Source organism: Boleophthalmus pectinirostris, unplaced genomic scaffold (genome assembly GCF_026225935.1).
Source record: "Boleophthalmus pectinirostris isolate CB_2022bp ecotype Guang Dong unplaced genomic scaffold, ASM2622593v1 HiC_scaffold_5, whole genome shotgun sequence".
NCBI lineage: Eukaryota > Metazoa > Chordata > Actinopteri > Gobiiformes > Gobiidae > Boleophthalmus > Boleophthalmus pectinirostris.
This window is the reverse complement of record NW_026571404.1, coordinates 37292045-37305382: the sequence shown is the minus strand read 5'-3', so window position 1 is coordinate 37305382 and position 13338 is coordinate 37292045. Positions and strand designations below refer to the sequence as shown.

At 39.9% G+C, this 13338-nt stretch overlaps 1 protein-coding gene across 1 annotated transcript; it reads left to right on the top strand.

Moving 5' to 3' along the window:
* Nucleotides 1–149: 149 nt before the first annotated feature.
* Nucleotides 150–13207, top strand: xpo1b (exportin 1 (CRM1 homolog, yeast) b). Its single transcript, XM_055162459.1, has 9 exons — nt 150–153; nt 289–573; nt 1534–1640; nt 2290–2484; nt 3069–3237; nt 4472–4606; nt 8178–8337; nt 9049–9145; nt 10448–13207. The coding sequence occupies exons 1-9, from the start codon at nt 150–152 to the stop codon at nt 10592–10594; spliced, it is 1299 nt and encodes a 432-aa protein (XP_055018434.1). The 3' UTR covers nt 10595–13207.
* The last annotated feature ends 131 nt before the right edge of the window (nt 13208–13338 follow it).

The following is a 13338-nucleotide window of genomic DNA, read 5'->3' as shown; positions in this document are numbered from 1 at the left end:
TGACTCACTGAAGCACTCATCTTCATCTCTTACTGTTGGAGTTGTTTTGTTTCATTCACATATGTTCAACACACAAACCCAGCACGTTTAAGCTAAGCTCTTCTCTCAAACAGAAGACACTGCATGTTGTGATGTCATGTGATAATGACATGGGTACTGCCCCCTGCCAGTCTGTACTGAACTAAAGGGAAAAGGTGGTAGCCATTAACCAAAACTACCACTTCATGATGTCATAAGGTAGAACAGAGCATTTTGAGCTTTGAAGTTGTAGGTAGATTAATAATGAAGGGTTACTCAAACGTGAGAAGGTTAAAGCTAGGACCTTTAACAAAGCAATTACAGACTCATTTCATTTTTTGTTGACACTGTCCCTTGGCTCGTCTCCTCAGAACGTGGACATCTTGAAGGACGCAGAGACGGTTAAACAGCTGGGCTCCATTTTGAAGACCAACGTTCGCGCCTGTAAAGCTGTGGGACACCCATTTGTGATCCAGCTCGGACGCATTTACCTCGACATGCTAAACGTGTACAAGTGCCTGAGCGAAAACATCTCTGCTGCCATCCAGACAAACGGTGAGGGAGAAATGTACAGACTGGGCTTAGACCAGGCTCAGACTGAGTTTAAACCGGGTTTAGATCAGGTTTAGACCAGGTTTAGACTGGGTTTAATTCTACTTTTGGTTGACTCCTGCTTTGGACTTGTTTTAGTCCTGGTTCTAGTTTAGTCGTATTTTCGACCTGTTTTAGTGACTGTTTTTGTGTGATATTATATTTTGTTTCATTATCAATTTAATAAATGAAGACTATAGATTTTTTGTTTTTGGAAATGGTTAATTCATTCCACAGAGCACATGGAATGCCTTTATACAAATGGATATATGAATTAACTGACTGATTATTCGGCCCTTTTCAGTTAGTTGACACAGACCTATAATGTTTATTGCAACACTTCTGGGGTTGTATCTGTTGATTTGTTTTTTTGGGGGATTTTGTGGCAGCTGTATTTGAAATGCCCTGGTGACTCATCTCTGCGTCTGTCTCAAACTGAAGGAGCTGCAGCAGTGAACACATCACTAAACTGTTCAACATCTGCAAGAAAAATACTAGTACTAGAAGTCTAGCAAATTTTGTTAGCAATAAAAACAACTGTAATAGAAGATAGACATATTTAATGCCAAAGCAATAACATCTCAATGGAGACGAAGAGATGACACTCCACCAGAAAAGTTACACAGTGCAGCTTTAAGATTTGAAACATTTTGTTCTGTTTCTACCACATCTTCAAGGATACTCAGCATAGCACGTAGTCAGCCAACATGACGCCCATACTGAGAGAGTCACAAACCAGACTATGATCTGGTTTAGGCTCTGTTTAGTGTGCTGTCATTTTGACACCATTAATATTCAATTAGTTACATTTACTAGTGTCTAAATGTTAACTTAAAATCATATTTCTCATATGCAAAGTATCCCTCATAAATCCTTATGTATAATAATATTTTATATCAATATATTCTGTCCTTCCTGTTTCAGGGGAGGTGGTAACGAAGCAGCCTCTGATCCGCAGCATGAGGACGGTCAAACGAGAAACGCTCAAACTGATCTCTGGATGGGTCAGTCGCTCCAATGACCCTCAGATGGTGAGAGGCTACAACAACTTATTCATGTCAAATGTTTCGGACAGTTGTATATGTTTACATCTCTGGAGAAGTGTGGGGTTGCTCTAAAATAGTGCTTCTCAAATAAGGCAGAGCCATGTCATATTAAAGAAAACATTTACAAAATCTGTTGAGAAATTAATGTAAATTTTACCTGAGGAGCTTAAATTCACTATCACTGTGTTGTACGCTGTATAATGTACTTCGGGCTGCAAATTGATCGACAAATTCTGACTAGTCATCTATAAAAATGGATTGAATTGATATAGACCTAGGATGTCCCTTAAGGTCTGTACTTTTACTTATTCATACGAAGCTGTTATTTGCAAGACAAATAACAAATGCATAACACAGTTGGATCCAGCTGTTTTTTGGGGAAAAAAAAACACTGGTAATGATTAATGTGGGGAATCGGCAGATACTTATAAGTATCAATATTGGTATCAGAGCTGGATCAATGCATCCTGAATTAATCATACAGTTTTTTCATAAATATCGTCTGTTTTGAAGCAGTCAGTCACCGTATTTCAACCAGTCTTCAGTAAAAATAATCGTTTGACTATAATAATCGTCAGTCAGTTGCAGCCTTAAGTGTAATGCTTTACTCTGGCACCTTTCCCATATTTTTCAGGTTGGGGAAAACTTTGTGCCCCCTCTCCTGGACGCTGTGCTCATAGACTATCAGAGGAATGTCCCTGCGGCGCGAGAGCCCGAGGTCCTCAGCACCATGGCAACCATCGTAAACAAACTGGGTGGACACATCACCTCAGAGATACCGCAGATCTTTGACGCTGTGTTCGAGTGCACGCTCAACATGATCAACAAGGTACACAGAGATGAACTGCTGCAAAGCTCCGTAAAGGTCCACTATTGACAATTTGCATTTAGACAACACATTTTCTGTGATTAGTATGGGCATTTATGGTCCTGTTTAGGAGTTTCATTTTCAACAAAAAGATGAGAGAGAAACTGTTGGCATATGATATTTGAGAGGGGATGTTCGTAGTTTCAACTTAGTCTGTTTTTTATGCTCGGATTGTGTTAAAACAAAGCTCTGATCTAACTTGAATAACAGAGCTTCAGCCTGAACATTGCCTCCCTCTAGCTGGCTTCACTCTCCCAAAAATGTTGATGATGCAAAGTATTTTCTTGAGTGATTTGAATGATAAGCTAATATGACTGTAAAGAAGTAAAGGAACTCTCAATGGCTCTATACACCTTTGTTTTGATTAAGAGACCTCAAACATCCACTTCATTGCTGCTTTAGGAAAACCCTCTTGTATTTCCTGTTTTTACATCATCCATGACATTTGTAAAGCATGTAATAAAGCATGAAATAAAGCATGTAATAAAGCAAGTAATAAAGCGTGTAATAATCGGCCTCTCTCTCTCTTCTCTCTTCCCTCGTAGAACTTTGAGGAGTTCCCGGAGCACAGGACTCACTTCTTCTACCTGTTGCAGGCCGTAAACTCTCACTGCTTCCCTGCGTTTCTGGCCATTCCTCCGGCTCAGTTCAAACTGGTGCTGGACTCCATCATCTGGGCCTTTAAACACACCATGAGGAACGTGGCAGACACTGGTGAGGGATGGGTCACATTTGAAGCTCATAATAATAGTAGTGTGTGGAAATTAAGATGAATTTTTAATAGTATTGATTTATTCCTTATGAGCCTTGCTGTCTTTATTTTCTAATGTTTATTATAGTGTCTTGTTCCAGTTGATTTCACTTTCTGTCCCCGGTGTTTTTATTTCTATGGCCACAGCTGCCTTGGGCACTTGCCTAAAGTAATATTTGACTTTTGAAATACCACCAGAAACCAAATTAGTGGTCTAAATTCTTGTCCTCAACACTGGGGAGATGTGACGTGAGTTTGGATCCCCCTGAGTGATTTTTGAAGCGCTTTCTGCGCTCCTCGTGTGTGTGGTGCCAGTGCGACTCTGTCATTGTTTTAGTGAAAATAATAAGGCGACTTTATTACCTTTAAACTGCAGCATCTCATTCAGATTGTCCATTAGAATGTGTCCTCCACAAATAATGACACCCAGTCCAGTCCAGAAAAGAGCCAGTCTGAAGCATTGTTTAACAGTTCCTCATATGTGTCTGTTTACACATGTACAGCAAGGGTCAGGGTGAAGCTGCAGATAGTGGCTCGACTCCCTGTGGACTTTACCTCCATCCTTCTGTGCATTTAAAATCATTTATCTCAACTATTGCACTACATTTCACAAATAATCACAAAGTTTTGACTTGCACCTAAACTAAAAGTGCAGTGCTCTGATCTTTTCAACACTTTGGGGTCTCAAAGCGAGTGATTTTATGCAGGAAACAGTTAACGTGAGGTGTGCTCGCTTTGTTTTTAGTCTCTTTGTTGCAGTCTTTGCACTTGGAGATTTAAAATTTCATTTGATTCTCGTCATATCTGTGGTTTGCGCTTTTTGTTACATGTTTAAAAATAATTTAAGACTGAACATCTTGTAGTGTGTCGCACTAACACAAAGAAAACATTTACTAAAAAACACATTCAGTACCCAAGTTTGCTTATAGCTAGTGGAACAAAATGTCTAGTGAAGGTGTACGGAGTTTAAAAACACAGTGGAGCACTTCCTGTATTATCACATGACATGAAAAATGTTTTTTATTTGAAAGATCTCATCCTAAATTATGCAGGTTTGTATGTTAAACACGAGTGAATGAAACAAAACACAACTGTATGTCTGTGGTGACATTATAGCATAGGTCAGAGAAAAGTGTAATGTGTGCCCTTTAATATGTTTGTTGTTAACACTTGTATTGTGCGTGTGTGTGTGTTCAGGTCTTCAGATCCTCTACACGATGCTGCAGAATGTGGCTCAGGAGGAGGCGGCGGCTCAGAGCTTTTATCAGACGTATTTCTGTGACATTCTCCAGCACATCTTCTCTGTGGTCACTGACACCTCACACACTGCAGGTCAGATCTGCAACTAAAAAAATCGTAGTCAAGCTAAAGGTGCATTTTTCTGCTGGAGGTTCTGCTACCTGTTGTATGGAGATGTAATTGATTTGCCTGTAATGTCCCACAGTATAGCATTAAAATGATCTATCTCCACTGAGACGGGTGACGCCACTAGGCCAAGTTACAAGTTACGTGTGTGGAGAGGTTAAGAATGCATGTTTTTATTTGAGCTTGTAGAAATACAAGATCGATATGTTTTACACTGTCATTCCATTTGATTGGCAAATCAATATTCTCTACACAGCAGGTGGTGGACCCTCCCACCACAAAAGTTCCGTTTGCATTTTCAAATGAAACTAAGAATGCATTGGATTTATATAACACCTTTTAAGACACTCACAGTGGTTTACAGAGCTTTATTCATTCACTCCACACTTTGATGGTAAACTACTGACCACATTGATATTAGATAATGTGAGTAAAGTGTCTTGCCTAAGGACACAGCAACAATTTGCTTTCCCACTGTGGCACCTGGTATTCACAGCCGTCTCCCATCCAAGTACTGACCAGGCCCTGCTCAGCAAAAGAGATCAGACAAATGACTACTATTTACTTGATCTGCAAAGATATATTACACAATACAGAATTTCATGTGAGAATTTGCCAGTGTAACTATTAGAAGGAACTTTCTAAAAACGAGTCTAAAGCACCATCTTTCAGTCCTCAGGAGTTTGAACAGAGCAGAGGGTTATGAATGGACAGTAACACTACGAGGGGCGAGTGGGGTTAAAATTAGAACATTTATTTTGAAACTGGGCCGAAGCGTCAATGGGATTCTCCAGTGAAACCAGAGCCACTCGAAGCTCTTCGACTCATGTGGAGAGAGTCAACTACAGGCCAAACTGTGCACGCAAGTGAAGAGAGGAGGCTATTTGATCTGACACTGAGCTACTGTAGAAAAAAGACTAAAACACTTCAGTGAACTTAATGTAAGGTTTAGATTTTAAATTCCATAAATATGACCCATCCCAGTCCCCAGATATGAGGTAAACATGGTCAAATCAAATGGAGCTTTTGCTGATAACAATTGTAATGCAGATTTGACCCAGTAGCATATGGATCAGTCCATATGAAATCAGAAGCCCTCCCCTATGAGCCATCTCAGATTTGGCTGAAAAAATCTCAAATTTTTAGCTCAATCCCTTGATTTGTTCCTGAGTTTTGGCCCTTTGAAATTTGGGACCATGCTCACTTTTTTGGAAGCCTTAATTTATAAGCATGTTTGAGAGACCATAACTTCATAAAAAATAGTTAGGAAGCTGAAAATTGGTATTGTTGTAGGTTTCTGGTCATAGATTCTGAATCTTTTGTCAAATATTGGGTATCTTTATTAAGGGGCACTGTGGGACCCCAAAATGTCACATCTGTTTGCCGCTGAATTTTTTTTTCAATTTTTGAGGTCCAAGATCTATTTACTCCAAGCAGATATTTACAAACTAACTGTTGAACCTGAATATTTGAGAGAATGACCATTTCTGACAACAATCTCACACTTTTCTGAGCTTTCATGTGGACGGTGTAGAGCCCCAAATATGGTCACAGACCAAATGTGATCTTTTTGGCCCCTTCTTTGGACCCTCGGTTCCCCATGTGGGCACAGTTAGATGTTGATAAATATTTTACCAAAGAAACTTTGGCATATTCTGATTAGTTTAAAGTAATAAAAACATCTACGATTAACTTCCTTCATTTCAAACAGAATTTTTGAAAATGAGATCTCACAGGTGATTTTTGGTGGATCTTAGGGACTTATCCACCTGCTAGAAAGGTTCAATTACCTTTAATAGACTTAAACACTATTTGCATGTTATGAGGGAAGACAATTTGAGATTCAGATTCAGCAGTTAGTTTGTAAATATCTGCTTGGAGTAAATAGATCTTGGACCTGAAAAATTGAAAAAAAAAAATTCAGTGGCAAACAAATGTGACATTCTGGGGGCCCACAGTGCCCCCCTTAATAAAGATACCCAATATTTGACTAAAGATTCAGAATCTATGACCAAGAATCTACAATAATACCAATTTTCAGCTTCATAGCTCTATGTTTTATGAAGTTATGGTCTCTCAAACATGCTTATAAATTAAGGCTTCAGAAAAAGTGAGCATGGCCCCAAAATTTCAACGGGCCATAACTCAGGAACGACTCAAGGGACTAAGCTAAAATTTGAGATTCTTTAATTTGGTCATTTTAGAAATTTTTTGACATTTTTTCAGCCAAATCTGAGATGGCTCATAGGGGAGATTCCTTGAAAATGGCTGATTTCATACAGACTGACCCATATGTACAGTCCTCCAGTTAAGGAAGTCCTGACCAAGACTAGCAAGAAGATGACAGAGATGGGTCCTTGTGCGCCACACGCTCAGGGGATGCCTCAGCTGCAGTGAAGGATGGGTCAAATGCAGAGGATACATTTCTCTACGGGGACAATAAGTACCTTTAATTTATTCTTAGTTATAAAAACATTAGACATGACAGCCAAGTTGGATGGTCACTCCCTAAACCCCAGCCCCTGCACCAGTCATGAGTCAGTGCTAGTGCAGCCTCTGCAGCTCAGGGAGGGAATTCTGGTGGTTGTGAGCTTCACATGAGGCCTGTTTAGAATGAGACAAACTTGGATGTGCAGGTTAGAGACCTATTATGCAAAATTGACTTTTAATCATGTTCTAGCTGTTCCCCCTTCATGTTGAGCCTCTGGGAGTTGTAACTGGAGTGATTCAGCATCTTTGAGTAATCTTTAATCACTCAATCAGTGATAGGTGTAGCATTGGGCAGTAATCATTTTGGTACAAATAAAAAAAAAAACTTGCTGCTCACTAGTGTGATGTGCAGCTGTCCATGGGAGTTGCTGGTGTTACAGATCAGTTTGTGGTGTTACGTCACATGGGGCGATGTGGGCGTGGTGTGCAAGGACCAAGGACCCAGCTTTAATAAACCTGCTGTATCAATGTTTCTTTTGAGTGCGTATCAGTTTATTAAATCATCCCAGTGGTATATGAGGCAAAGCGGGTGTGTCAGCTCATATGTGTGAATGTGGTACTGCCCCGACTCACACAGCCTGTTTGTATTGACTCCAATGGAGACATGTGTGTGTCACTGATAAACCTTACTCTCACTGCTTTCCTTTAGTGCAGATGAGTAAATCCACATTCCCACTTCAGACAGGGTGGAAAGGAAGCCACAGAAGAACATTTTTAGGTTAAACTGGGCAATTTTCTGTGGCGTGCACAATATGAGCCACGTACAAATCGGCCCCAACAAATCCGAAACACCGACTCTGTGCTGTGATGATGATGTTTAAGGTGACGTCAGCTCCCACTGGGCACAGCATCTTTCTAAAGCGCTAGTCTGCAGACTATTTCTTTAATTAAGGTGACTAATGCGATTTAAGCACTTTTTTATTTTTTAAATAAATGGGTTTGTAATTGTACTATGTACTTCTGAAAGTATGACATGCTTCAAAGTGGCCCAGACTGTTAAGCACTGTGGTATCTTTCTTACTGTGTGTAAACTGGTGTCCCCTCTCAGGTCTGACGATGCACGCGTCCATCCTGGCCTACATGTTCAACCTGGTGGAGGAAGGAAAGATCACAACAGCCCTGAACCCAGCCACGCCCTCCAACAACCAGGTCTTCATCCAGGAGTATGTGGCCAACCTGCTCAAGACCGCCTTCCCACACCTACAAGAGTAAGTACTCTGAAGCAGGGACTAGACCAGGGACCAAGACCACCTTCCCACATCTACAGGAGTGACTAATAAGAACTAAACCAGGACTATGCCAGGTCTGCATTCCCACACCTACAAGAGAAAGTGCTGCTTTAGAGCATCCTCTCACCTACAGGAGACTGTGCTTGTGAACAGCTCTACAAGCCAAACCAAACACTAAACCAGGTTCAGATGTGACTGAAGCAGCACTCTAACCCAGAGCAAAAATAAATAAACTGTGACTATTCCAGGCTCTATATAATGCTAGTACAATACAAACAGCACCTCTACACACAGTGGAGATAATTAATGCATAAATGTGTGAAAATAGTTAATTGTCAAATGGCTCCATGGAAACTCCTGTTGTCATGGAGACAAGAGACGAGTGGATTTGTTTAGAGGAAAGATGGTAGTATTTGTAAATGTGTTGGGGAAAAATACCAGAGGAGAGGGTCAAGATGGAGCAGAGGATGCAGAAGAGCGAATCAGATGCAGACAATTCAAAATTTCTTGTCAGAATAAACTCTGGTCTGATGGAGCAGAGGCTTTACTTTGAATATATTTGAAGAGAAAAGACTCAGATGTTTTGAGCTCTAAATCTAAAATAACTGATCTTTTAAGACTTAATTTGAACATATTTGTTATGCTTTTGTTTGTATCATTTCTATTGTAATTGTCCTGTCTGTTTGTCAGTGCCCAGGTGAAGGTGTTTGTGACCGGTCTCTTCAGTCTAAACCAGGACATTCCTGCCTTCAAAGAGCACCTCAGAGACTTCCTGGTCCAGATCAAGGTGAGTCACGACTCAAACCATAACTAAAACTAAATCCGGGCCAGGCCTGGACTTAACCAGGACTATGGCACAGACTACGAATCAAGCAGACTAATAAACCTGTATGAGACTAGGGCGCTGAAGGCCAAGGATTTATTGGGTTTGAAACAAGACCCAGGACTAAACCAGGACTAAACCTTCAAAAACAGGTCTAATATTTTAATTCTAATATTTCCCGACTAGTCGTAGGACCACCCTGAACTTGAACCTGGATTGTACCCAAACCTCAGAACCCGGTCTAATCCAGAACTAAAACAGGACTTGATCTGTTTAGTCCCAGAGAGTTGATGAGAGGTTATCTGCATACTCTGCATACTGTGGTCCACTGTTGTTTCCTTAAATAACTTTTTCCTTTAGAGTGGTTCAGTCAGAGAGGATCATGGGTAATAAACGAACCGTGTTTCTAATATTGGCTTCATCAGGTTATTAGAGAGTTTAAAGAGTCTTTACACATTTTTTAAATAAAATGAAATCAGATTGGTTTTGCCCCAGCAGAAAACTCCACTCTGCTTCTAAACTCATCATGGTGAATAGTCAGGGTGTTCTGAATGTATAATGCATAAACTGTTTAACTAGTTCTGTTTTTCATGTTTTTGTTTTTTTTGTTTTGTTTTTGGTTGGTTTTTTTTCAACACTAAAAATCAGGTGGAGGGCCTTTAAAATCCACAGTTGTGGCCCTGAGTTAGGCAGGGTTATGAGGGCACTGCCATAACTATATCGAGGAAGTAATCAAACCCAGTTTGAGCTATTTCTGCTGAAGGAAGTCCAATTACTCAAGTTATAAAAAGCACTTTCAACACTCAGTCTCCACCTCCATACAGTGCAGGTGGAGCAGAGGTCAGATAGCTTGTGCACTAAGGGTCAGACCAGGGCATGCTGCTGTCGTGTCCATGAGCAAGACACATGACTTCACCCACCTCGCCTAGTACGAATGTGGTGGGCGTGAGTGACTGACCGAAGTGAGGCCCCGCCCCAGGGCAGCTGTGCCATTCACTCCTCGAGAATGAGTTCTATACAAAACTGTAGAAACGTATCAAGTGTAACAAGTTTACACTAAAATACCTTAAACACATTCAGACATTATTGAACATTATTGAGACATTTCGGTCTCCATGCCCACACGCCATAAACACGATGTGGCTTCAACTACTGCTCTCAGTGTCACTCACGTTCTGTTATTTGTCTCAGTGAAGTCACACTCTGTTGTTTTGTCTTACAGGAGTTTGTCTCAGTGAAGTCACACTCTGTTGTTTTGTCTTACAGGAGTTTGCGGGCGAGGACACGACGGACTTGTTTTTGGAAGAGCGTGAGGCGTCTCTGCGTCAGGCCCAAGAGGAAAAACACAAAATCCAGATGTCTGTGCCTGGAATCCTGAATCCACATGAGATCCCAGAGGAAATGTGTGACTGAAAACACCCCAAAATCCACCTTAAACTCACCTCCACCCTCCAACACACCGGCACTACACAGGAGCTCCACACGAGGGCGCTACTGTGCGACCAAATGCCAATAACTGTCCTCTGTGGCTCTTTTTAACGCATTTTTTATGGGGAATTTTCTGTAAATTTTTCCGAAAACCTTCTAATTTTTTGTGTCTTAGGCTCATACCAATTGCATGAAGTTTAATTATTATTATTATTATTATTAGGACAAGGTTAACCACGAGATTCTGTTCCTGTTGTTTATATATAAATATAAATATGTTAAATATAATAGCAATGTTTTTGTCAGAAATATTGGCTGCGTTGGTGGGGCTTTTGTAGCTGGTTAACGCGGCGCCGAATGTGAATTTAAGAATTGTGAATGAAGGCTTAATGCTTCAACACTCTGCACTTGTAAAATCAGGAACAAATGCAACTTTGAGATGTTGGATTTGGGCCAATCTTGGGGTAAAGAATGTCAATGTAACTAGTAGAAATTGTGCAAAACTTGAAGACAATTTAGATTTTAGTTTTGGGCAAAAAACAATTGTTTAAAAGATCCAAATTGGAGCAGTTTAAAACAAAAATTCCTTCAGAATTGACTAAACCATTGTTGTTTACTCAATATTTGGGTAAATTTGCAAATGATATGAAGATTATATAGTTCCCAGAAACAGCCAAAATGAAAATGATTAGCTCCAATTGGTCCAGTTATCACTTTTGCTGCCAAATGTCTACTATTACCACATCTGAAAAAAGGTTGATATGGAAAGTGATATATGAAAGTTGCTTGCTGGAATCAATAGAATGTTTTGGGGACGGACCACATTTCAAAACAAACTAGTTTAATCCGAGCTGGATGACAGGTCAGAATTCTCCAGTGGCATAAAGTTCAGCATCTTCTCTGTCAGTATAAATAAACATAAGTGAAATTATGTTTATAAAATATATCTTCAGAACGTGGTGCCATTATTCAACCCCAAAGACATGATTGTTGTCAACTGAAAGGACTTGAAGTCATAAGATTTGGGAGTCAATCCCAACCAAATAATGAGAAGGTTCAACATTCGTGGATGATAAGTTTGGAGATTTCTGTTAAAAACAGTGAATCTTCCATAGTTGGACTGTTAGTTGTGTGAGTTCTGCAGGCTCCACACGCTCATCTCAAATGACAAACTCTAGAAAGTGAATGTAACTTGTGCGTGTGGATTTGACATGATTCACTCCAGCTTTGCCCCAAACCTCCCCTCTCTTGTGTCGTCCTGGTTGTATACCTGCAGAGGTGTTCTCTTGAGTGCATATCGCCCCCTGGAGGCTGTGGATGAGTGTCGCACGTCGACATGCTTTTGTTTTCCTCTGAGAGGAGTTTCTTTACGGGACAGTTCGGAGTGGGACGTATTTATGGCTGTTTCTTCATCTTTATAACGAACTTTGGTTGAACTCACGTGAAAATGGTTTGGAAATGTACTAATTTCAAAAATGCAAAAAGTGAATATCGAATTGAATTCAAATTACTTGGAATCAAAATTTTAATCTTCATTTCAGCAGATCTGACCTATTTTTTTCTTTATCTTAAATGATTTACCGGTACTTATTTTCAATATACCAATATATTTTCATGTAACTTTTCTCATGTTGCTTGGCTCCATGGAGATGTTATTGCTTTACCTGGAAGGTTCAGCAGTATGGCTTTAAACATATCTGTGTTGCATCTCTTCAGTTACAAGTTTATGCTAAAAACAAACTTGGAAAAAATGCATTCTTTGTGGGGTCTCGCCTCTCCACAGATCTGACCTTGTAACTTGAACGGGTAGCGTCGCCTGCTTGTCTCTATAGAGATTGAGAAGTTTAAAGCCATAGTGTGGAGCATTCTTTGTAAGAAACAAGCAGGTGGTGTAAGTTTCACTAGAAAAGTTCCATAGTCTGCCTTTATAGTGGAGTAAAGAGAATTGAACAAGACCAAAACCTCGCTGACAAACGACAAAAGTTGCCGATACATTTACAGTATGTAACTTTTTAAGCAAAAGGTAGGTTTAAAAATGTGTTTTGTTTTTCAAAACACTGAAAAACAAACATGCTTACTGTGGGCGAACTTGCATCTCCACAAACCTGACTTTTGTTTGGTCCAGAGCTTGTTTCCATGGAAATAATGCTCATTTGGCTATCATATTATACAGTATTGCTCAGTGAAGAATGTCCTGAAGTATGGTTTAAACTTTCTGTTTCCGTGGAGCCACACAGGTGACATGTCGCGTCCAGAAAGTTGCGTATTGCAGCTTTAAACTTAATTTAGACTGAAAAAGTGAAAAGTTCTAAACTAGTCCAAACAACTGAAATGTAGATTATAATCCTGGTTTCATGTCATTTTTGTCTTGTTGGCTGTTCACTTTGAGATGTTTGTTTACCGCGTGGTTCGGCTCCAGTGACGAACTCTGGTTTACATTTAATTTAGCATTTTTCATTTGTTTGAGTTCTGTCCAAATGCAGTTTTTGTTGTTGTTTTCACGGGGATGAACTAAAGCGTCAAATTAGAACCTGTAAATGACCTGGTGTTACTCTGTTGTGAACTTTTTGAACTGATTAAAGTTGAATTTTATAACTGCGCCTTCGAAATGACTCATTTGATGATTCAATATTGTGCCTTAAAAGAAGCTGTTCAAACCATTTTACTTTCGAGTGAATCCTGAATTTCTTGTTCATTGTGATTTGGTTCAGTGAAAGATAATGAGCAGC

Coding starts and splice junctions, on each gene's coding strand:
- xpo1b (XM_055162459.1), top strand. Junction 1,641..2,289: donor GCTCCAATGACCCTCAGATG/GTGAGAGGCTAC, acceptor CATATTTTTCAG/GTTGGGGAAAACTTTGTGCC. Junction 4,607..8,177: donor TGACACCTCACACACTGCAG/GTCAGATCTGCA, acceptor GTCCCCTCTCAG/GTCTGACGATGCACGCGTCC.